Source organism: Choristoneura fumiferana, chromosome Z (assembly GCF_025370935.1).
Source record: "Choristoneura fumiferana chromosome Z, NRCan_CFum_1, whole genome shotgun sequence".
Classification (NCBI taxonomy): Eukaryota; Metazoa; Arthropoda; class Insecta; order Lepidoptera; family Tortricidae; genus Choristoneura; species Choristoneura fumiferana.
This window is the reverse complement of record NC_133472.1, coordinates 16,899,124-16,925,855: the sequence shown is the minus strand read 5'-3', so window position 1 is coordinate 16,925,855 and position 26,732 is coordinate 16,899,124. Positions and strand designations below refer to the sequence as shown.

General features: G+C 37.9%; 2 protein-coding genes across 3 annotated transcripts; one reads left to right on the top strand and one right to left on the bottom strand.

Annotated features, from left to right (window-relative positions):
• Nucleotides 1-3,250: 3,250 nt before the first annotated feature.
• Nucleotides 3,251-9,801, bottom strand: LOC141429871 (SPRY domain-containing protein 7). Its single transcript, XM_074090433.1, has 4 exons — nt 9,509-9,801; nt 8,863-9,033; nt 5,815-6,123; nt 3,251-5,249 (listed from the first exon to the last, which is right to left on the bottom strand). The coding sequence occupies exons 1-4, from the start codon at nt 9,609-9,611 to the stop codon at nt 5,152-5,154; spliced, it is 681 nt and encodes a 226-aa protein (XP_073946534.1). The 5' UTR covers nt 9,612-9,801; the 3' UTR covers nt 3,251-5,151.
• Nucleotides 9,802-11,621: 1,820 nt separating this feature from the next.
• On the top strand, nt 11,622-26,569 carry LOC141429855 (uncharacterized). 2 transcript variants are annotated; one of them, XM_074090426.1, is made up of 5 exons: nt 11,622-11,642; nt 19,361-19,496; nt 22,391-22,551; nt 24,118-24,306; nt 25,938-26,569. In XM_074090426.1, the coding sequence occupies exons 2-5, from the start codon at nt 19,364-19,366 to the stop codon at nt 26,109-26,111; spliced, it is 657 nt and encodes a 218-aa protein (XP_073946527.1). In that variant the 5' UTR covers nt 11,622-11,642; nt 19,361-19,363; the 3' UTR covers nt 26,112-26,569. The 2 variants fall into 2 exon arrangements, with proteins under 2 accessions (XP_073946527.1, XP_073946519.1); XM_074090418.1 differs by lacking the exon at nt 11,622-11,642 and adding an exon at nt 17,605-17,705.
• Nucleotides 26,570-26,732: the final 163 nt, after the last annotated feature.

The window sequence follows — 26,732 nt, the reverse complement described above, 5'->3', positions numbered from 1 at the left end:
ACACGACCTGTGACCAAGTTCAAGTCGACTTGCTTGCGACTGCTTGGACTCAACGAACTTGACAACAATTTACATATTCTGATAGTTTTGGATCACTGCAGAGGGGTCATCTTATCTAATATACTCAGCCGCACAAAATTTGGCTCACCCTTCATACAAAATTACCGATTCTGCATACATTTGAGGACCAGATTTTTTGCCGCTCAGCATATAATATAAGTTTGTATTCACTGTCTTTAATACACAGTAGGTACTTCACTTGAATAATTACATTAGTATTTCATTTATGGTATCTCTTCTGGTAAATTGAATAACTATTTGTTTAGTTGCACGCCTTTTGCCTTTTAGATCAGATTTAAAAGACAATTGCAATTTAATTTATAAAAAAAAACAAGGACGACACGACAGCAGGTGACAATGATGATGAATGTGTCAGCCGAAAGACGTCCACTGCTGGACATAGGCCTCCCCCAAGGCTCTCCACTCAGACCGGTCTTGTGCTTTCCGCATCCACCGCGATCCCGCGATCTTAACCAGGTCGTCGCTCCATCTTATTGGAGGCCTACCGACAGCTCGTCTCCCGGTCCGCGGACGCCATCATGGAACCTTCTGACCCCATCGGCCATCAGTCCTACGAGCGATGTGCCCCGCCCACTGCACTTCAGTTTCGCAATTCTTCCGGTTATGTCGCTAACCTTAGTTCTGCTGCGGATATCACCGTTTCTGATTCTATCCCGCAGAGAAATCCCGAGCATAGCCCTCTTCATCGCCCTCTGAGTAACTTTGAGTTTCCTTAAGAGGGCCATAGTTAGCGCCCACGTCTCAAATCCGTAAGTCATCACTGGCAACACACACTGGTCAAAGACTTCAAAGACTTCAAACACTGTGCCACTGCGCAGTCACATTGGTTAATCTTAAATATGTCGACCTTTATTATGAGAATTAAAGTAAGTACACCCAGCGCTAGGTTTTCGGTGACTCATAAAGCAATCAACTACTTTGCAAACATCGAATATGTTGCTTTCACTGGGTTTTAAAATGCTTAGGAACATCTTCCGTTTTTAGGGTTCAGTAGCCAAAATGGCATAAACGGAACCCTTAGAGTTTCGCCATGTCTGTGTCTGTCTGTCTGTCTGCGGCTTTGCTCAGAGACTATCAATGCTAGAAAGCTGTAATTTTGCACGTAAACTATGCTGACAAAATGGTACAATAAAACATTAAAAAAATTTTTAGAATACCTCCAATAGACGAAAAGTGGGGGTGATTTTTTTTTCTCATCCAATCTTATAGTGTGGGGTGTCGTTATAGGTATTTTAAAACTATTAAGGGTTACTAAAATTATTTTTCGATTTAGTGATCTGTTTGCAAAGTATTCAACTTTAAAGTGCAAATTTTCATTAAAATCGAGCGTCCTCCCCCCCTCTAAAATCTAAACCGGTAGGTAGAAAAATTCGAAAAAATTCAGGATGGTAGTAAGTATATCAAACTTACAAGGAAAACTATAACGGTTAAGTTTTGTTAAGAATATTACTAGTTTAAGAGTAAATAGCAGCCGATATAAGGTATAAAATATACCTAAACTTGCAATATTCCGTATAAGATACGAAATCCTTAGAAAAATATTACTTAATTTTTTCGTAATGGCTACGGAACCCTATTTCGGGCGAGTCCGACACGCTCTTGGCCGGTTTTTTTCTTTCTAGGCCAAGAAGGCTTACACTTGTACTCTCCCTAAAGTATTATTCCAGACGCCACTAGATGCTTTTTAAATTATTATTTCACTATCTCCACGGGGTGCAAAATGGGAAAAGCAATTTTTCTTTACCACTTGTACCTGGGATTACATATTGGGGTACAAGTGGGTTTAACACTTAAGCCGATGATGTAGTTTTCTATATAACTACAATATACATCAATTTATACCATATTATAACAAGATGTTGATATTTCAATTTACAGACTATTGATTAAATATATCCACTCCATTTGATGCCTACATACATTCATACAAAAATAGACTTTATATGATTATAGTTTGAAGCAGCAATCAGATTGATTAGTTATATAATTAACAAGCAAGCCAGCCATTTTCGTCAGACACGAGTAAGTAACAACTGATGAGATAAGGATAAAGTAAAAACACAACTTAACGCTGGATAACGCAAATAATTATTCGCGCTGCAATCAAAGGTAGATATTTCTCAAAATTACATTTGATCTAAATTTGACACCCTCTTTTTAGGGTTCCGTAGCAAAATGGCAAAAACGGAACCCTTATAGTTTCGCCATGTCTGTCTGTCTGTCTGTCCGTCCGAGGCGTTGCTAGAAAGCTGTAATTTTGCACGAATATTTATGTAAACTATGCCGGCAAAACAGTAGTACTTATGTACAATAAAAAAAAAATAGATTACCCCCCATAGACGTAAAGTGGGGGTTTTTTTTCATCCAACCTTGTATCGTTGGATAGGTCTTTTAAAATCATTGGGGGGTTGCTAAGACAATTTTTCTATTCAGTGATCTGTTTGCGAAATATTCAACTTTAAAGTGCAAATTTTCGTTAAAATCGTGCGCCCCCCCCCCCCCCACCCCTCTAAAATCTAAACCGGTGGTTGGAAAAATTTTAAAAAATTCAGAATGATAGTAAGTATATCAAACTTTAAATGAAAACTATAAAGGTTAAGTTTACCTAAACTTGCAATATTCCGTACAAAATACGAAAACCTTAGATAAATGTTACTTATTTTTTTCGTAATGGCTACGGAACCCTATTTCGAGCGTGTCCGACACGCTCTCGGCCAGTTTTTTTTGTATTCATTGTATAGTCTCACTTCTTAAACATGTACAAAGCAGCCATTAAGTTTTGTTTTCAATCCCGGAAGTGCAGCATCGGCCCAAACCGCTAGTGCTTAAATATGCCACATGCAAGTTTCGGTACTATTTTACTCTTACTAATCACTGACACGTGTCATTCCAATACTGAATGTAAACAATCTATATTAGTACATTTACGTCCACTTGCAGGATTTTTAATCTATGTTTAAGTGGTCTTAAGTCCTGTCAGATCTCTACAAGAACTGTCAGTTTAAGCCTTAAATCGAGATTTAAAAAAGCCTACAAGACGTCCTTAGAAAATAATACGACGTTAACGTTCAAGTTTGACTGAGTAAAGATCAAAACCTTATTGTGAATCGTCATCGCCAAATAATTCTCGATCTCACTTGGACTGCCGCTTAAAACAATGATACATCAGTAACGTTTCATGTATATGCGTTACTGTACTACACAATTAGAAAAGTACTTTACAATCCAGCCATAACAATCTTACGATTTAAACGATATATAATGTATAAGTAAGTATATAAATCAAACACTCCCAACAGAGATCACACAAGCTTTTCATCCCGGTTCCACAGCATATACCCTCATTAATCTTTTCATTGCCTAGAATGACTGGTATTAAGCGCAATTGCTCGCAGCGTCTTTATAACAGATCCCAAACTCCACACGACTTTTTTAAGGGATGTAAAATTGAAGGTATTTTTTTGCGGAATACAAAACTGCTGTTACTAGCTCAGCTCAAGCTAGACAGGCACTAGAATGCATTAACTTAATGTTTTTATTAGTCTTATTCAATTTAGTTAGGGTGTCCATACTTTCGAGTTTCTTGCTTTCAACAAAGTGACAATATTCAGTCAAATTAATTTAAACAATTGAGTTATTATTATTATATGCGTTGCGAGCTAGAAACACTTATTTCTGTAGTTCATTTGCAACATGTGACAGTAACAATTCACGACAGTCAAATGCCAGCACCTTAACTGTGACGACCTGCATCTCGTCTACATCACCAAGTCGCCGTGCGGTCAACGGTGCGGTAAACTATTACATAAATAGCAGTAGCAAACTTCTGCACTACGAACTAGTGATATGAAGAAACACGTCACATTCTCTGAATGGGATTTCAATCGGGCTCGGCTCCATATGTCGCTCCGCCTCAGCATGGAATGCGCAGCTAATAAGCACATGATACAGTCAATACACTAAAATGTAGCAGGTTATATTACAGACGGAGTCAATAATGTTTTGATATCGTATTTTGTCTGAAAAGTTCGTATTTATCTATCTATCTGATGAAACACAATGGAAATACATTATTCACTAGATCTGCGCAATCAAATAGAAAGACTCATCCATCCAACCATTAGCAAGGGGGCTGAGAGAAATGAATTACCGATAGAATATGGCTCAGTACCGAATCGTCGTCGTTGTGCTGGACATTTTGCTACATAAACGATTCGGTGCTGATTGAAGAATATGTCTATTCATTATGACCAAAGAGAACCGCATAGCTACAATAATTCAAATATAATCATTAAGTAAAATTTGGCCAAAGTTAAAAATATTATTGATTGAAAGGGACGGATATTTTAATTTCATAATAACAACTATAAATACATATGTACCTATTCTATTCTACATTTTCTTCATCTCTTTCCTTCCGTGCTGTCATTCCAGTCTAATGGTCAGTTAGGATTTGACTCTTTCATAAAATCAGCAACAGAAGTGGAATCATGGTTGTGAAGCTCAAAATGATCTACTAATTCTTTTATTACCTTGAGCTCCACAACTGGTCCTGCTCACTGTATGATTGATTTCGGTTTCATTTTATTAGGACTAATAAACTAACAATATTATGTCAAGCTTAAGAAGAGACATTATCTTAAAAACATTTATAATCCCAATAATTCAAACTGATTATTTCTAATTATATATACATTTTTAACAACACATGATTTGGCCACTCAGTGCTAATTTATGGATGAGCCATGTCTAAATAAATCCGATTCGAGTTAATTTTACAGTCCAAATAATCAACTAGTAAAACTCTCCGTAGATACAAACCAAAATACAAACACAGTCAAACAAAAGTCTTACAACTAACCTGTACTGACTCAAAGAGAAGGAGCAAAGTAAAGCATAGTCCACGAAACTCCTTGAGGTAATACTTATAATTAAGAAGGGTATCCTTCGCCACACTAATTAAGCACAGTCAAAAAAACAATTGTGACAGTGATAAAACTCTGTGGTTGCCATTTGATTTACGTTAGTGTTCATGCACACATTTGATCTTTAGCAGAGTCCTTCCTTCGGTTAGAGCAGGGATTGTTCAACCATGATTTTTTCATAACCTGTTGGTGGTGGATACAAAAAGTTTTCAAGTATAATGTCCAGTATAGCACCATCATCCACTGAAATCAAGAAATGGCATGTTGTTATATGGGTGGATTAACTATTTCTTGTTGTTATTCTGTCCCGTCAGCGAGGGGACAAAAGTAGTACAGTTTAATAGAAGAAATGTTGTGTCACATTATACTAACATGCTTATTAGATGACCAATTATAGAAAGGGCTTAAAACAACCACAAAAATGCATGTTTGGCAAATTTTAGCCCTATAAACTTACAGTTTAAAGAGTTACTCAGGTTACAAGAAAAAGTTGCTCGACCCAGATACCCATTATCAATCAAACTTGTGACAAAAAAATAATGTGTTTATTTCTTAGCTGTGTTATCTGTCTGTATGAAAGGATTAACAATAGTTCAAGATTCTCCTCGTAGTTTTAAAATTGCTATAATTAATAAATGCTTCCATACGGAGGCGAGCTACACGTACGTATTTCATTTAAGAAAAAAAACGTGCAATAAGTGGCTTGGCCCCCGCATGCCGCCCCGGGGCATGGCATGGCCCCCTTGGCCCTAGGGTAAATATGCCCCTGCTTCTACATAGTAGGTAGTTTATTCTTTATTTTACTTACCATAGAGTGCAGGGTAAACTGTTCCTCTGATATTCCTAACGGGTATTTCCATGTTCTTGCCGTTGACGAAGAAATTGAGCTCAACATGGTCGTACGCGACGCCGATGGTATCGCCCTCTACGGGCATGACAGCGTCGGCGGCGGCGGCGGCGTCGGGCGCGGCGGGCGCGCGCGCCGGCGAGCCCTCGGCACCCAGCAGGTCCGCCACGGGCGACTCCCGTGGCGCCGCAGACAGGTGGTACAGCTCGGCGTTGCCGTGCCGCACTGTACCGTCACTGTTCAAGCACCACGACTCCTTGTCTACGCCGCCTGCAATCCCCAGCCAGATTTTTTTATGACTATGTGTTTTAATCTAAGAATGTAAGTAGGTACTTTTGTATGAATACAACAAGAACAATAGAAAAAAAAACTCGCCAAAGTTCTGGGTAAAACATTTTGCAACCAGGTTAAATAAATAGGAAGCATAGCGTTATTCTTTACTTTCGCTTGAACATGTGTTAAAGTTGTTTCATCTGAATTCGGCATGCTTTAAAAATTTTCACTTTCGCTTGTGCAGACAAAGGATTTGCTTTGCAGAAATATCATAAATTTTCCAGTAAGTAACATTTTAAAATTGTCAGTGTTGGTATTGTCGACAAGAATATTAATAATTATTATTCTAACAATGACTCCATAGAAAAACCAATGTCACAATATTGGCACACTACATATTTATTTTGGCAGCACAACTGCATTTCTAACTAGAGTGCTTCTTTAAGGGTGATTCATGGTTGTGTTAACGCAGAGCTTATTATGGGCGAGCGTTGTGTCACGTGCCCCACTTGTACCCGCGCGCGCAGAGCCTTGCATTGACCCACACATACATTCTGAATGATAAGTAGCTGAACTTTAGCTTCTGATATATTAAGAGTCCAGGCAAAGATGCCTTGTCTCAAATCGTCGTCAGATGAGATGATCAAAGGAGGAGGTGGCCAGCATATAAACTGACCACACAAATATAAAGAACTGTACTCCTCTGGGAGTAGCTCCTTACGATTCCCATTCACGGAATGGCCAATATCGCCAGGTGGGCATAAAATTATATTTTCTTCAATATGCTCGGCAATATCCGCCTAACTGTTGCAAATATAGTGCACGAAGTTCTTCCTTATAGAATGACATAAATAAAAAAAAACAAAATCGCTTGTATCAAATTGTATGAAATTCTATTACTGTACGTAACATACATAGTTTTATTTTTATTTTTTTCATTCACGTTTTGACTACAATAAGTTATTCCAAACAGCCAAATATTCGTAAAGATAAAATTCCTTCTACCGATTTTTTTTAAATTCCTATACTGAGATTAAAATTAGAAAGAAACGTTTCACTCTTTTTTAGGGTTCCGTACGGTCTGCCTGTCTGTCCACGGCCAAGCTCAGAGACCGTTAGTACTAGAAAGCTGTAATTTGCCATGAATATACATATCAGTCATCCCAACAGTGATAAAATAAAAAAAGGAGTGTTTTTTTCTCGACTAACCCTAGTGTGGGGTATCGTTCGATAGGTCTTTTAAAACCATTGGGCGGTAGTCCAGACGATTTTTGCATTCAGTGATCTGTTTGCGAATTATTAAACTATAAAGTGCAATTTTTTTATCAATTTATTATATATTTAGTAATTGCTTGAGAATATTAGTAGAGTAAATAGCAGCCTAAGGTATAAAATATACCTAAACTTAGAAGATTCCGTACATAATACGAAATCCTTAGAAAAATATAAGTACTTGATTTTTTCGTAATGGCTCCGGAACCCTATCTTAAGCGTGTCTGACAAGCTTTTGGTCGGTTTTTTTAAATATTTCGGTTCGAACACAATTCAAATACCGAAAAAAAGGTAAATTGCCGAATTTAATTAAGTAAAAAGCGCTCACTACCCTGTAAGCTGTACCTGTAGTAAACTGCAAATAATTTAGTTTTACCAAGCTTCATTGCATTTAAATATATATTTTTCAATTGATATACCTAATAGAATTATATTTCTAATGAATTGGCATTGTGAGTCAGGTTGTGTACTTAAACAAAAAAAAACAAGTATTGCGGGAAAGTATAAGGCCAAAAAACATTAAATTTAAAAACCGTGCCCAAGCATTAATTTAATATTATAACAATTTTGCTGTATTTCCTCGCATGATGGAGAAAAGCACTATACCTATATGCCTCAGCAGAAATGGCAATTCATAGATTAGTATTTATTGACAGACGAAGCGTAGCTGAAACTATTTGTCCACAAATCGCTTCATCCCGGCTTCTGCAATAATGTACTATAACTGTAGTATTTAGATTAAACCTAAATATTTATCTAAAATACATTATACCTAACAAATATTTAAGATTTTTATATTATAAACAAGTAACACTAGATAATACACACTCACATAAAATAATACATTTATGTATTGCATGGAAAGGTCCTGTGGGCTTAAGTTACATAAATATTTTAGTTAGAGTTTGTGGAGATATGTGTACCTCAGGTATACCTCTGTATGTTTTGATGCAAACACATGTGTCTTGAAAGCCAAAATATCTTTGAATTAGAATTTGGCTGTGGCTTATGAAAATTCCCAAAAATTACAATGGTCACATTATAATGACAAACACCGGTGCAAAATCTCATGTCTCTAGACTTAACAGTTAAGATTCTAAGATTTTATATGGATCCTGTAGGAATATTAGGATAAAAATTATTGTAAGACATACACATGTGCCATATTGAATGTCTCTGACATCCAGCTATTTGCCGCATAATTATCACAGACATGTTTCTGTGCAGTCCTTTTAATGTTAAGGAGTGACAAGCACACATATACACATAAATGCATACACAGACAGACACATACTCGCAAACTTTTGCATTATAACATTAGTAGGATGGCAGTAGTATCAAAATTGCTTTTGAAAATTCTATCACGTTTATACCTAATTGATTTTTATTGAAATCCAATGTCAGTATACTTTCATATAACAACAGCTTGGGTCTAAATACTGTGAATTAGAAATAGATAAATACCATGTACTCGGTTGAGATCAGTCTCCCTGGTAGCGAGCCCGACAGCCCACACTCCACCCTGCTGCAGCTTCACCTCGAAGTAGGCTTTGTTCTGCACGAGCGGTGCATTGCCAAGTGTGCAGCCTGACCCGCACACACGCTGCCCGCCCTTCACCACCACCACCTCATGACCTGGATACAAGCCCCAATTCATTTCAATACTCGAGAAAATTATCCACATAATAATTACTCCGTATGTTGTTAAGCACTTGATTATAAGGCCCTAATTATAAGTCATATCATCACCATCATTATCATATCAGCCATAGGAGGTCCACAGCTGGACATAATGATTGATTACTGTTGTTGAATTAATTTCAAAAAGTAAGTTTTTCATTTTATGCAAATATTAATTGATAAAAGGTACTTAAACTTTTTTGTTTTTGGGAACTGGTCGCTTTATAAAGTAACATCATTTTGTAAAGCCAACTGTGGTTAATATTTTATGACAAGCTTCGATTTATTTAATTCATACGGACATTTTAACAAACAATTTTTACTTATGTGCTATTCTTGGAATACAGCAATTACTTAGCTGACTATTTAACAAAAAGCTGTGCGTATTGTATCTCACTGTATAATACTTTTCAAGTAAAAAGTTTCATACCCATGTGTAGTGTATCAAGCTGAACCGGATTTTCTTTGATTCGTATAGGGACACTCGGCGTCAGGGTAAACCCGTTCAGGCATCCCTTAAGACAACAGAACATTGTCACTTTTAACTTAACCCCCGTACAGATCAATAAACTGTTACTTAAAATAGATTACGGATGTTTTGTTGCATTAAATTTAATATCTAAACAATCGTCATCTCCTCTTTTTGACAGCCTACGCAAGATCGATTGACAGTATGACAGTTTCATTCACGACGCAACTGACGTTACGATTCATTTACCCATCCATGGTTGATCCATGGTAACGGAACGTCACCCTGAACCGAATCGGATGCGCAATTTGTTTTTGAAGTTCGAATGGAACTACAATATGCAAAATACTTTGAGTAAACGTATATTTTATTATTATTTGATGGCAACACTAGAGCTATCGAAACTTGAGGTAAAAAAACCGGCAAAGAGCGTGTCGGACACGCCCGAAATGGGGTTCCGTAGCCATTACGAAAAAATTACATAAGTAATATTTTCCAACCATCGGTTTAGATTTTAGAGGGGCCATGCTCGATTTTAATGAAAATTTGCACTAAGTAAAGTTGAATATTTAGCAAACAAATCACTGAATCGAAAAATCGTTTTAGCAACCCCCTAATGGTTTTAAAAGACCTATTCAACGATACCCCACACTACAAGATTGGATGAGAAAAAAAAATCGCCCCCACTTTACGTCTATCGGAGGTACCTACTCTAAAATATATATTTTTTTAAATTTATTATTGTACCATTTTGTCGGCATAGTTTACTTACATATATATTCGTGCCAAATTAAAGCTTTCTAGCATTGATAGTCCCTGAGCAAAGCCGCGGACGGACAGACAGACATGGCGAAACTATTAGGGTTCCGTTTTTGCCATTTTGGCTACGGAACCCTAAAAAAACAGCAAATGCAAGTCGGACTCACGTACTGAGTAACTCTAAATAATAGGAAAAACTGATCATAATTTGAATGATTATCACACTACCGACCGTCACGCGCCCGCGCCCCACAACCTCCGCTCCGCACGGAGATGCGGTTCCGTGTTTTATACAGGGCGGTTTTTTGATACAAATCAAGATTATTAAGTGCGGCTTGGAATGCATGAAAATAATTAGTTACATGCATAGCAATACATGCCTTCACAGTAAATAAATAAAATTTGAAGGTATGTAGTTTAAGTGACAGTCGTGGAGGTACGAGTATAGTAGTTTGTTTAAGAAAAATAAAGTGGGTATGTACTTGCGGATTTGTAATGACAAATTTAATTAATTGTTTTGGTTCGTTAGTTTAATAGGTACCTATCTGGTAGCATAGTTAACGTTTGTGTTGCTCTGAGAATGCACTCTGATTGAGTTCGAAACGCGTCGGCGTAGTATGGTTGTGGTGATATGTAGTTGGGTTTGTGTGATTTGTGTGTTCTTACAGAGTGGAGGTGAAGGAGTTCCATGAACACACATTTGTTGCATAAGCTCAACTATCACTAATGTACTCACAAGGTCTCACATCTCTCACAAACACAACACGCAAACACGACACACGCACGCACGCACACGCTCACACACATACCCACACACTTATCACACTTTCAACATTGATATACATACATACATATAATCACGCCTCTTTCCCGTAGGGGTAGGCAGAGACCACTTCTTTCCTCTTGCTACGATCCTTACATACTTGTTTTGCTTCGTCCACTCTCATTATTCCCTTCATACATGCTCTTCGGTTTAGGGTACTCTTGACCTGGCCTTTTTTCAAGACGTCCCTGATTTGGTCTCGAAACGTAACGAAACATTGATATAATCAGACTATATGCTTGTTTTTTATTTGTAATTACTTTCGTTTGTTACTTGTTATTTTAAGTAATTTTTTTACTATTTTTTGATCTTGTACCGAATTTGATTGATACTCAACTCAACTAAGTATCTATGTAATTATGTGGTAATTATGTTGCGGCAATAAATGATTTATTTTTTCATTTTTATCGTAAGGTTGCGAACGGGTGGGCGTGTTAAGTAATTGTTTATAAAATACCATTTAAGTTTTTGTTAAATAAATAAAAAAATATTCAAGCTCTTTCGCCGCTGACTGTAAGTAATCCAAAATAAATAACTTTCCGTACTTTAATTTCAACTCGATGCCATAAACCATCGAAGAGTTCCGCTCTGCGGAGACGATCATGGCAGGTGACCAGAACTGCACTATCGGATTATTGTATAGTCACCAGACTTACACAAGTACCTATGCCAAATCAATCTATCCACGAAGTCATGTTTGAAGTGGGTAAATTTTGACTTCTAGTTTTATGCAGGCTGAAAGCTGAAGCTGATAAAAGCTCGAAATAAGGGTGAAAATTAGGAAATACTACTAAATAGCAAATGGTCCACAGCTTCAATTTATTGAAATTCACTAATTATTCCCACTATCGAGTGGTATATTGATTTAAGAAATTGGCCCTCTCGGCAAATCGACGACTTGTTGCACTTTTTTTGCATGCGTATGACAGTAGTTAAGTAGGTGTAGGTACTACGAAGTCACCCATTATTGAAAATGTTTGTAAGGTTCAAAGATAAGTTCAGGGCTTCCCGGCCTATATCACAAGTATAATAAGATACTAAGGGGCTGTTTCACCACCCATTGATTAGTCTTAACTGACGGATAAATGTGATGCAATGCCGTCTCCGTCTATTCGAACAAAACAAATAGAGACGGCATCACATTTAACTGTCAGTTAAGACTAATTAATGGGTGGTGAAACAGCCCCTAAATGTTATGACTAATATTAGTGACTAAAGTTTATAGATGTACTTACTAGGTATTTTTATTTACTACTAGGTTTTTTTTATTTTTAGGTTTACGTAGAAATTTTAGATTACCAATAAGTACGCAGTCCTAAAGTGGGGATGAATCTTTTTCCCGTTCCACGTGGCCGATATGTAAGCATCGCGCCGATTTTCTATTTGACCAGACAGTTTTGACCCTACTAGTAAATGAAGCAATCTAAAGTGAAATTGTTAAAGTCTGGAAGAGAAAGTACGCAGGTGTTGACATTTTGGTTAAACTCGATTAGTCCTTCAATCGTTTGCCGCGGTAGGTATGGAGTGGATGGAACACCGTTAACCTTAAAATGAGCCATGCACGCCCATACGCCCAGCCCACGCCTTCATCACACTTTCTGGGAAACCTAGATTTACTTAGGCTACCAAAATTTGATAAACCAAAGTAAACTAAAAATTCTCGAAATCCTAAAATCATTAAATGAAGTAGTCGATATAGTTAGTTACTTACTTAGGTGCGCATTTTTTCACATATCTTTTTAAGTCCTATTCATCTATGTATTTTCTTATACTAACGAACGAAACTCCTAATCATTCTAATTCATAAGGCCAATTCATAAATTTCTTTTATTACTCAATATTTGTTTTCATATATATTTCTTAATCATACTTATTTATCCGAATTATTGAATCACATATGAAGGTGATGGTGTGAAATGGTTAGAACCTATTTAAGGAAGGAATCCGTTTGGTACCTACAATGACGAGCGAAGGTAGAACTGAGACCGCACATATTTTTAACTAATACTTACCTATAATATAAATAATTAACGATATAAGTAAATCTTATTTTGAACTCGTAACCGTTATGAAAAACAATATTATGATTTCAAATATTTTCTTATTAATAAAAAAATATGAAGAGTGATTATTATGAACACAAATCGATAGTAAAACATTAGGTACTTAATAGGAATAAAAATGTTATGTGAGTCAATATGGACCCACGTATAAAGATACGTACGTAGATATACTTGCGTGTAAATAGGACCTGGACAGGTTTTCGCTTGCGGCGCGTTGCTTTAATGCTAGCAGAAGTCGCGAGTGAAGACCGCCCTCTTCTTGCTTAGTAGGTATCACAGATTTCACCATCATTCTCATATTAGCCGGAAGACATCCACTGCTGGACTTAGACCACGTACTTAGACCTTCCCCAAGGATCTCTATGTCGATCAACTTTGTGTTTCAAACAGCCGATGGCTTCCCCCGCTCTTTATCAGACCAGTCACCAGATCGTCCGTCCACTAGCCTACTAAAACTTCACTTTGCGTTGCGAGGTAGCTACCCTGGAATCTTACGGCCTCAACGGTCACCATCGTCACTTTTTACGTGAAATTTGCCATGCCCGCTATCATTTGCAAAAAAGCTCTAGCGTTTTTAATTCCACACTTGACAAAAGCTTCAGACGGACGGACGGACCTGAATCGTGATTTTGGAGATTTTTTTTATACTTTATCAAAATATTCGCCCGTTATCCTCTAAGTTTTGCTTTTGTTAATAACTTGCTTTCTTATAGTATTGATTGCCCATTAGATAGAATCCTCCATCAGTGTTAAAAGATACTTCGGTAGTTTTAAGTCTTTTGCAAATTAATAGGTACTTAATCTACAAAATATATTTTTTTTGTACAAAGTTAATACATGTGGAATAAAGTAGCCTGTGACTAACCTCTACCAACGCTGCTTTTACGTAGATTTGAGACAAAAGCGGTATTGGCACACGTACCTAATATTTTATACTTGACAATACATGTCCATGATTATTGGGTTAGATTTTTAAAGTAATACGTTTCCATGACTCGGTTGTTTTTTACAGGCTTCGGATTCACGAAAAAACTATGCAATCTAATATTTGTAATCCAACTTATGCTAATACACTATGTGTACTGCGTTAATTGAGAAAACCACTAATCATTATAAAACAAACACGTGTGTTTAGGTGACACACGAACGGTACCTAAACAATTCCACCCACTTAATACTAAGTAAATGATTTTACGAAATTCGAGATCATCTGTGTCTCTAAAGCTGCATCGGAGAGCATTCCCTCCTATATTGTAATCTGAGTATCTCCACTAACATACGGGAAAACAAAAAACTTCCTGAAATGCAAATCGGTTCCATTAATTCGACATTTAAATTAATATTCACCTTCGTAATAGCAAGGATATGAATTGGATGTTTAGCACATATTGACTCTGTCGTTATTTAAACGCTGGTAAATATTTGTTCTACGATCGACTCCTTTATTTATCGTTATAATTAATTGGATTATGTAAGAGCTCTACCTCTAACAAAGTGGCCACTAGACAGAGCACTTTTTTGGTGTTTGTATAACGTTATTAACACACTATTCTTTTAAATCCGATCGACTCTCCTATAGATATTAAGTGTGCAGAAAACACTCATCCCGGCCTATATACCTCCCACTGCTGGGCACAGGCCTCCTCTCAGAATGAGAGGGCTTGGGCCGTAGTTCTCACGCAGGCCCATTGCGGATTGGGTACTTCATACACACAATTGAATTGCTTCGCAGGTTTGTGCAGGTTTTCTCACAATATTTTTCTTCACCGTAAATTTCGAAATATTATTCGCGTACGTGAAACCCGTGCAAAAAACGACAACAGTATTAACGTCTTGTCTTACATGTATACAGTATTGTAAACATTAAGGAATTACGAACGAGACTGTTAAAAGCCCGAAATTGTAGACTGAATCGTAGATCTTGGCTTTCGGACAGAAGGACGGACATGACGAAACTATAATGGTTTCGCTTTTACCATTATGGTTACGGAACTCCAAACAAGGGAGTGCCAACTTTTCAGCTGATTCAGGATAACGTTTCTGCCTAAGGCGTTGCAGATTCCTCCAAGCACATTCAAGCACAATAATCAATAATAAGTATATATAATTTTCTACGCTACGAATATAGGCATGACATTTCAACCGTTCTGGTTTCAATTGCATATTTAAATTTGGTTCAGCTTATTAAATTTAAATTAGATTTAAACAGTTATTTAGGCAGCAATACCTGAACATTACGTCTGATAATGTAAGCAGTTGACGCGTCAGTATCACAATACCGCGATGTGGTCAGGGGGGGCGTGGGCAGAGAGAGCTCTCGCCGCGCGCCTGCGCCTGAGTCACTTCGGCGGCCGAAGGATGCCTTTCCGTCTGCGCCCGCGCCGCACACGGAACCGTTGTTTTGTGCCATGCTAACCATAAGCAGAATACGTTAAAAAGCATATCTGACGTAGCACACGATTGGGCATTCTCATCGTGCTTGTATTACAACTCGACAAAACAATACAGAAGGATGATTGTCATCATCATCATCATCATCTCAGCCGTAGGACGTCCACTGTTGGACATAGGCCTCTCCCACAGACCTCCAGTTGCTTCGGTTGGCAGCGGCCTGCATCCACCGTGAACCTGCGGCTTTAACCAGGTCATCCGTCCATCTTGTTGGTGGACGTCCTACGCTGCGCTTGCCGATCCGCGGCCTTCACTCGAGAACCTTTCGGCCTCAACGGCCATCCGTTCTCCGTGCTATATGGCCCGCCCATTGCCACTTCGACGAGCTGATTCGCTTGGCTATGTCGGTGACCCTATACGAGCGATTACAATTTTATTGAAAAAAAGTTCATCCTTAATCCTATAATTGTAACGATTATACATTCCATAGCATAACAGCAAGCAGTCGAACATTGCGAGTACAATGATAAAACATTTACCGATATTTTTTCCCATCAACGACAGGAACTATACTTACTACATTTTCACCCTTGTTATCTACGGTAAATCTAACATTGTATATGCCCGAAAATCCAGCGAGGTCGGGTCTCACGTGACGCCGCCGGCGTCGCCGCCGCATGGAAAGCCACGCGCTGCGCCCGCGCCGACGGCCCGCCTCGTTTGCAACGCTACCACGTAAATGCGTGATTGCCCTGACAACACCTGCCACAGAATATTCGAGAATATTTTTAGACAGTCACACTTAGCGAAATTGACATAAATTTTTACTTCAAAGTAGGTATAAATACAGAACGGAATAAAAAATAAAGCTAACGTAATAAAGGTACCTTGCCATGTAATTTGCACCTACTACCTATTTACTTATATCTATCTATATACCGACTCCATTGTAAAATTAAAGAATTCGATAACATCTGGCAAGTAAATACTCACCTAAGCCAAAAAAGATTATTTTGTGGTCAGATTAGAATGCAATTTTTCGATAAACTTTATAACTATGTACATACATACTATGCTAATAACCTAACCACATTGTAAATCCAAGTCGAGTAAAACAAAAACAAAGGCACGGCAAGGCACGGCCGTACCATACTTTTCTCGAAGCCATTCAGGCTATTTTCAACATTTATTATTACAAGCTTTTATTTAGTTTCACCTGCCCCGTTGTCTGTCTGTCTGTACATAGTCAAATCTTGCAAGTTAAATTCGACCAACTTCCAGTAATCGGATTGACTTGAACTTTGCCATACTTATGTAAATTGCGTGACAATACAGTAATCTGGTAGTGACATCCTGGTAGGCCGGCGAAGATCGTCTCCGCAGGACGGAACTCTTCAACGGTTTATGAATGGCATCAATTTGAAATTTGGTATGCAAATGTAGTTTGGGTGACAATGCAAGTAAAGTCGACAAAACGTACAGTCAGCAAAAAAAACTTTTATTAAAAATATTTTATTACCAAAAACTATCTAACATCCAAAACTAAAACTATATATAAACTAAACTAATGATAAAAATAGTCTTAATTGTGTTACTTAACTAAGTTTGCAATGCAGAAATTTAACTTAGAATAATTTTGAAAGCAGTAAATACCTAAATATTTTATCAAGATTCGGATAATTGCCAGTTAACTACTAGTATTTAAATGCCTATCAAATTGGAATTATCAAGGTTTTGCTTTTTGAGGAAAAATATTGACGGCCATCAATGACCAAACGCTGATAGGTAAATATCATTACTTATTATGTATTTCAAGAAAAAATATCTATCTATTTGCGGATGCAAGTTTACGCCTGTCAAGATTCCAAATGAGATAATAATTAAGTATGATAATTTGATTAAACTTTGCTTTTATATACTGGATACATTAAAAATTAAAACTGAGGCAATCTTCCGTGAGGAAAATACTTGCAGTGTTTTCCCAAAAGTTTTCATCGATTGTTTGCGAGGATGCGCAAGCGCCGGCGGGTGCGCGCGCATATTTCCACCATATAAAACGTCCGCGTCGCACTCTCACATCAGTTTGTGACGGATTCACGAAGCAGACGCACCTCACGACGTGGTGAGTACTCTCACACATCATAACACTGACGTTGTCGATCATTTCATTTCTTTACCGGTACCGGACCATACTTACAAGGATTTAATTTAAAATATTTATCAAGGAACGTAACTAGGAATAAGATATTTTATTATATTGTAAAGCTTTATTTATTTTTTCATTAATAGATCACTTTTAAAGTAATTTTAAAAAGAAAAGATTTTAATCCATATTTTTTATGGTTAATTTAAATTTAAATTTAAAGTTAGTTAAAAAGCTTGACTGGTTGTATTTTTTGTGGATCCATAAAATATGCTACGTTTCCAAAACAACATGTCTTTTAGTACCATCAAACAAAAATATACCGGATCTATAAAAACCATGAAAAATGAGACAGCGTTGATGACCACTGACCACTAAGTTATTTACCTATTATTAATTCTTTCTGGTATTTATCTAACAGCTGTGCCGTTACATAATATTGCTGCGAAGGTTTTTTATGAACTTGAGATGCGAGTTAAAACTAACTTCATTAAAATTTTATACAATTAAGCGAGATCAATCTTACTGACCCCGAAGGTCGTGGGTGGAATGAACCTCTCCAGGGCAAGGTCGCTTTCTAAACGCCCCGGGACCGGTCTCAGTCCCGGCGGCTCAGGCAGACCAACCAGCATATTTTCAAAGAAAGTTAACACGGCTCCGGTAGCGCGTCCCTTGCAGCCCCTTCTGAATCTTCATCAGTCGTGTCGCCGACGTACCTACATTATGATATCTCGTAAAAGGATCTTATACCAGACACCACCGTTTTTTTTATAAAATTATATGTTAATGCTTGCTTATGCTACCTGTAAAACTAGTTATTTTGTATACATTAGTATATTTAGGTATACGCATAATTTATGCCACTATCCTATCTCTACCCGCAGTCTACCACCTATTATACTCGAAAACGTTAAGTTTCAAACTCGTTTTGCGTTTGCCGGGGCACTATGATCACTAGGCCGGTGCTTAGCTGTAAGCTAGTAGGCAGGATTCCGTGTATAATAAATTATACTTTGGCAAATGCTGCGTTCTGTGATCTCTGACGGCTCCTTTAAAAAAATGTATAAATGAAGTTTAAAAAGCTACTACGACAATTACTAACAATAAAATATCTAATATATATCAACGCCTGCTAATCTAAATCGCTGCTAAAGGCGAACCTGAATCTGCCTGCCTTAATGTTTAGTAGACATATAAATATTCGTTTAATATTAGTAATGCTAAATAAAATAAAAACTGAAATTAGTTAAGAAAGTATATTCAACGGCCGTTATAAAATAAGTCCTGACACATTACACAACTATGAAGTTTCTGAATTTAACCTTAGATTTAAACAATGCGAACGATTGGAATAAATAGGTAAGTACTATACTTACTTAGTATTCTGTCGCACACAACAAGTAAGCAATGCATTTTTTTTATGGTTCATATTGTCAATAATCACAAATTTCATAACAAGGACCATAAGACCTTCCAAATTGTGCTATACTTATGTCAGGATTTACTTCATAGAGGCCAACGACTATAAGTAAATAACTAAGTACTACCATAAGTTCAGTTTAAAGTTTCTTTAGACTGACGATAGGTTAGCAGACTGTTTTTACTCTAGATCCTAACCGGAATGCTTCTTCCAGACAATGCAACAATTGACGGTGTTAGTGGTGGTGCTGGTAGCGGCGGCGCACGCGCAGTTTCCCAATGGCCGCATCCTAGAGCCGCCGGTGCCGTCACAGTGCGTGCAGCGTGTCATCCATGAAAGATATGCTGACAGTAAGTTTTTTTTTAATTTCCCATAATTCCCTGGCTTAGGCCTCTTTAACCTCTTGCATATTTTTTTGCGTTTATCGTGGACGTAAAGTATCTATTCCCGGGTCCCTACGTCCACGCAAAGAAAGGGATATACCTATAAACCTACTGTGTGCGCGACAAGAACTAACGTACCCACTAAACTATATGTTGGCGACTGGTCGGGACAAAGCCCCAAGGAGGCCCAGACCAGACAATTTTTTGACAGATTACTTACATCTAGTCATTTGCTCTGTGAGATTGGTTGCGCCAACATTATTCCCTTTGATTTCCTTCATATTATAGTTAAAAGAGTAAAAACCATCGAAATCCCGTGCTTTTTTATTTAAATCGTCAACATGAGTATTTCAGCTTTTGAAAAAGCCTTTGCCGTCTAGGTATTAAACTATTGAACTGTCGAGCCTTGAACGTCACCCGACCTGACGACCTGAGCAGTCGTAGGAACTTCACAGTGCAATAGCGACCTATGAACTTATGCACAAAGTTCAAGTTTGCGTTTGACATGGTGTCGACACAGCTTCTAGGTGACAACTTATGAGATTTTGGCGTTCAAGGGTGACAAAACAAGCAAAAGACTAATTCTGCCCTCCTTAGCCAAAAGGCGCTATCTCAAAGAAAAAACACTTTTGAGTTATTAATTATATGTGTAGCTTAAAACATTCTGCATCACATGGTGTAAATGACAGAAAAGCGTTTTTTTTTGACATAGCGCCTTTCGGCTTAGGAGGGCAGAATAAAAGACAAGCGTAAATCCGTTTTAGTCCCTATCCCTAAAGAATTTCGAAAAATTCATTCTTAATGCAGCTCTATGATCCTCAAGGAATATATGTGCCAAATATCAAGTCTCATTAACATTTATCAGCTAGTCAGATAGTATTAAAAAACCTTTTATCCCTTTCCCGCGGGAGATCCTAAAAATCCCTTCTTTTTCGCGTCTATGCCCCTTAAAGACTTATTCTACCAAATTTCAGTTCTTCGTTAGTTCCATTGATTTAGACTGTGCATTGTATGAGTCAGTTAGCATAAAAAAATCATTCAAATACAAAAAAAAATTAAGTTTGATAAAATAAACACAGTTACGGTTGTACGGCCATTTTACAGTGAAAATGTAAAGGTAAAGGGATTTACCTTTACCTATTTCATAAACCCGTGGAAATTTCTAAAAATCCCTTTTTTTACACCTTTATGAGCCTCAAGGAATATAATATCAAGCCAAATTTCAAGTCGCTCGCTCCAGTGGTTTACGGATGCTGTTATTCGTAAGCAATAGTGTGTTAACCCCGATTAATTCTGCAATGCATTATCAACCCTTACAAAAGGATTTTTACAGTTGACATTGTATTGCTAAATGACAGTGGGTTTGACTCAGTATTGCAAAACAGCATTTAGGCTATGCGTTTACTGTCAGTAAGCCAGCCTGCAGGGCTACTACGAAACTCGAAACTCGAAGTTCGTATCGTACCGTAAAAGGGAGCGCACGACACGAACTTCGAGTTTCGAGTTTCGTAGTAGCCCTGCTGTTATTAAGTATCTACTTAACCCTTTTGCAGTAAAGGAGGTAAAAGAAAAAACCGGGCAAGTGAGACTCGAAGATTAGCAGACTTTTCTTAATGGTTATGCTACCTTCTAAGAGCTACATTCATACCCAATTTCAAGTTTCTATGACAGCTGGAAGTACCGTATAGGTTTTTCTTTTCTTAGTCCCCGACATGTGGGAACGGGCTCTTAGACTGCATGTGATTTGTTTTCATCATACATAACTGTCTTTTTGCACCGTATCTAAGGTAAAGAGAAGTAGGTAGAGTCTTCACACGTCATTTTACAGAAGTAGTGTTGTTCAAATAGTCAACGGTTTTTTAAGCATAGGACGTAAATACGTATAAAATAAATATATATGTATAAATGTAGTATATTAATTATACAAAAGATATGCTATACTTATACATATAGGTAGGGGAAATACTCATAAATACTTACCAACTTAATATATGAATGCGATTATGTGAAGACAAGATACTTATTTTAAAGAGATATCGGAGACAGGAAATGAGCTTAAAGTTTTTGTGATAGCCTATATTTTTAGTCTCTCGAAGGAAATGCCCGAAATTCTTCCGATAAGGGCAGCCCGTGCAAACAATTCCCTTCTTAGAAGCGAAGATAATAAATAATGTAGGTATACGTTGACGTTGGTCGGAATACATTTTAAACAATTGTAAATGCTTTTTTATACAAGTGTACCTACATAATAATATCTTTTATCCCTGAGATATGAGTATGTATATTCTTATATATATGTTCGTTGAAGGAAACATTTGAAAGTGATAGATAAATACTTGCCTAACATTACAATTTCAAACTCTCGCAATTAGGTTGATAGACAATAGGCATATCGAGAATGCTTTTCATCTTTCTTTTACAATATCGAAAGCAGCGAGTTTTCTAGTATGTATTCCTTTTCCCGTAACACTTCCCACGCTGATACTAACTTACACAAACAATTAAAACTGTGGATGTTGTTATACCTAGGTCTAATACCTACCTAGCAAGTGCGATTCATTAGGTAACTACTAGTAGGAGCTGGAGTACCTACTATATTCACAATCTTACATTCTAACTGAATAAAACTAAGATGCAAGCGTTACTACACTGTCATTCATCATCATCATCATCATCATGTCGCCTAGATCCAGCATAAACACGAACTTGACGAGCATGAGAAGTGAAAAATATGTTGGTTTGAATACTTTTTACTTTAATAAAATTAATATGAATAATTTTCAATCATACTCGAAGGAAGTTGAGTATTATTTAGTTGTAAATTTTTAACGACAATACTCGTAATTTGCGCGTGTCCACAGACAAAGGGTACTTTTTCTCGTGGCGGGAGCCCGCGCTGCGCGGCGTGGAGGAGGACTGGCTGAGCGCGCGCAACTACTGCCGCCAGCGCTGCATGGACCTCGTCTCCCTGGAGACCAGCAACGAGAACGAGTGGGTCAAGGCGCGCATAGTACAGGACAAGGTAAGCTGCTCCAACCATTACACACTTGGAAAGCTGCTTCATTACAGAATTCCTTGTTTAAGCTTCTTTCACAATTATCTTTACAAAATTTTCCTTACACTCATCCTTGACCTGCGTGGTCACCTATGGCGCTACTTGCCAGCTCAGAGAATTAGCAAAACGTTCACGCGTGGCACTTTGTATAGGACAAACCTCACCGTGGCCAACCGCTTCAAATGACATTCAAAGCCACTTAAGCGATAAAGAAATAGAAAGTGACTCATTAGAACGAAGTCACAATTTTCAAAAACCATTTTGTTTTTTGTAACGACGCCAGCGTTGCTGTGTGGTTTGGAAAGAGTTGAAAGAGCAACGTCATGTCACACACGTCAGTCTGTATGCTGTTGCTGAGGAATGCGCTTAATTTTGTCAATGTGTAAGCAATGCGTATTCCGCCGTATTGCGTGGTTCTACCCACGTATCATATACCTATATAGGTACCGTGTACCGGACCGAACTCTCCCGCTCTACTTAAATATTCGTGGAAGGTAGCACGATTACTGTAGGTACGCCGCTGTGATAACTTTCACGTCATAAAAAATAACGAAAGTTTCCTTGCTGTTAACTGCATGGGTGGCAATGTTAAAATGACAATATTTCAGACTTGATATTTAATATAACTTAGTAAAATGGTATAAATTACGTTGCTACACACGTATAGGTATGGATTCATCATGATCAACACCTTAAGATGATCACGGGTTACCACTCGTACCTATATCGTATTACATGTTCTACATTGACCAATGTATATTGGCCATATAGAACTATGGCAATAGATCAAATAAAGCTAAATCAAATTTATTATGTATGTATGAGCAATTATTCTTGACATGTTTTGTCAAAGATAATAATGTCCTCCATCTGTAGACAGGTCAAGAATGCAACTTTCCGTTACCATTGTTAGAAGACCTGTCGTTTTAAATTACCACTCATTCATTCACGTAACATACGGGTATTTATGCTAAGTAAATGATTCGATTGTCCCGATGCCAAATTGGCCATTGCTCCGTCGACACCATATTATTGTTATGGTAATGAGTATAGGCGTAGTAGATCCCTCTACTTACTTAGCTATCTAACTTACGTCAGTTGTTCTAATCGACAAAAGATCAAATTTGTGTTCTTTCTTGCTAAGTCTGTAAGAGTACCTATATAGTTGTAATAAAATACAGAACTTCCTAGGTGTTACACAGCAAAGAACCGTAGGTACCTACTTATGTACCCTCTTCATTTAGATATTGCATACAACAAACAACAATAGTGATAACAGATAATAAGGACCCATGGATTTCATCATACTTTGTCCTTGCAGTTAGTCGGACACTTTAGGCAGTATAATTATACTCGTAGCTACCTACACACTTAAGGTGTACCAACTTTAACTTAAACAAAAGGTTAACAGCCCGGTTGTGAAGAGAGCACAGCCTACATTGTCAACAGTAAATACGAAATTCGTCACGAACGCTGTGGACACAACGTTTTCTTGAACACTCATCGCCATTGCTTGATATTATTCGTTTTTAGGTGAAATACATCTGGACATCCGGTCGTTTGTGCGATTTCAAAGGCTGCAACCGACCCGACTTGCTCCCTAACGAGGTCAATGGATGGTTCTGGACCGCCGAACTACAGAAGCTGGCTCCCACGACCAACCGCCAGCAAAACGACTGGTCTGAAGGTGGCGGCATCGGGAAACCACAACCCGACAACAGAGTAAGTGTTGCCATTCCTTCTCATTACTCATTTTGGGTGACTACTACTGTGACTTGAGTAATTTAATTGGTATTAAGGCGTAACTAAATTGACATTGCAACATCCGATGTTCCTTGTGATGCAACGGAGCCAAGACTGAACCGAGAAGTTAAGTAATGCGTGTCATAAAACACCCACCGCCCCACTCGATAATGCATTCATAGTGTCCCGCGGATGTCACGCAATGAAAACGAAAGCGACGTGAATATTTATAGGCGTGCGAAATATTCGCCGAAGGGCGTACCCGCATGTAGGCCTCCAGGCTCCACTTTCTACAAACAAGCAGCTCCAAGCTTTACAAAAAGACCTCATCGTTATTCGGAGTGCGTCGTCGGTGCGCTTACTGCCGGCGCGGCACTTTCCCCGCGGCGGTTGCGACTGCGCAGCCCGCGGAGCCGCGGAATAAACAATAACGTAATCCGCTGCGGTCGCGCCACTCCCGGCCCGGTTCATCCGCTTCCGCTTTTTGTAGCTTCACTCACGACATCCAAGGCTAAATATTACATGATTTACTACCTGCAACCTTCACGATAATCATGGGAAGAATATTGTAAATAAACTTTTATGAATATATTCTACGGTTACATTATTTGATATGATTTCGTATAACTTCATATAATTCATAATATGCACGAGATTCTCTGCAACCTTCGCGATAACTATGGGAAGAGGAATTATGATAAACGTTTTACGAATCTATTCTATTGTTGCCTACATTATATCATTATTATTTCGTCTAACTTCTCACAAACAATTCATAAAATGCATGTGGTTCATGTTTCACTTGTTTTACTGTGCAGCTGTTTTTATTTCACTTTTGGTCATTTGTGGACATAACAGTGTTTATTTATTTATTTTGTTCACCTTATAACAAATTAACGCAACACGGAACCCGACCCTGTGTTAATACCACTAACTAGCCGTATATACAGAATGAACTTTTAAGCGTGATACAAAATTAGTATTTTATCTACTCATTTATTGCTGGACAATGTAATGCGTTTGTTGAAATTAATCTAATAAAAAGGATAAAATATAGAATGTTCATATTTAGATGAAATTGCGTATGGAAGCCGTAAATTGAATCAAAGTAATTTCAACAAATAAGGGTGGCGTGCAGTGAGCGCATGCAGCCGTTAAAGCCGTAACAGACGAACGAACGGTCCGGCGGACCGAGAGGGACACAACTGTCTGTTAGAGTAAGATGGTGGTATGGATATCCCATTCTAACAGATGGCTGCGTCCCTCTCGGTCCGCTGGACCGTTCGATCGTCTGTTACGGCTATTACGACCACCAGCAGAGTATACCGCTGGCTATCCTCTCTGCATTTACTGTTAATGTATAATATTGCCAGCATCACCTACCCCCAGGTAAAACACTAATTTACCCTGGACGCATATATTTTGTGTAAATTCGAATGGATCCAACGGACCTCGCAGCACGCAGAAAACATCCAGCGTAGCAAATCGCTCAAACCATTGTGATCGTAATACTTAACACCCTAAAGACAAATGAACTGCTTTTATCACCTGATCTACACTTGCTACTTCACAAAATGTAAACAAGTCTTTACTAATGGCGTTTCTTTTAGGAGCTGATCCAGGGCGGCGCCGCCGAGCATTGCGTGGCCATCCTTAACAACTTCTACAACGACGGCGTGCATTGGCACGACGTGGCCTGCCACCACCGCAAGCCCTTCGTCTGCGAGGAGAACGACGCCCTCCTGAAATATGTCCGTTACACCAACCCCAACCTCAGGGTCTAATATGAGTACATCACACTGCATCCGATTCCTAAAGATCAGACATTAATTTCGGATCTCAAAGCTGCTTTATGGATAGCAGAGCAAAAATAATAACCAAAAATATAAAACAATGAATAGCTACAGACACTGCCGAGAACCCCAAACACTGCCTCAGTTTGTCAGTTTTTACAAAAACCTACATTAAATATTTACTAAGTAAAAGCTTTAAAAGTACCTCGTAACTAATAGATTAGTTTGAAAAACCAATTCACATATTTAAGCACGGTTGATCTGATCAGTGTCAATAGAGTAATATTTATCGTTTTATTTATTAAGTATCTTTCTATTAAAATTAGAAGTTCATAAAGAGCTTTCTATATTTATTATTGAAGTATTCTTTAAAGAATAGTAGACTAATGCGGCAGTTTTGTATGTTTTACTGAATAAGTACTTACTGTCAATAAAGACTGCTATCATTTTTTGATTTTTTATTTATTTATTTTTACTTCCTAGAACATCAATGAGTGTTTTTTGTCGGATGGAATATGGCTAGATCTCGCCTATATGGAGCTAGCGTCATGATACTGTTCGGTTAGTATCAAGAGGTTCGTTTGACGTTGCAGTCTTGTACAGTCAAGGAAA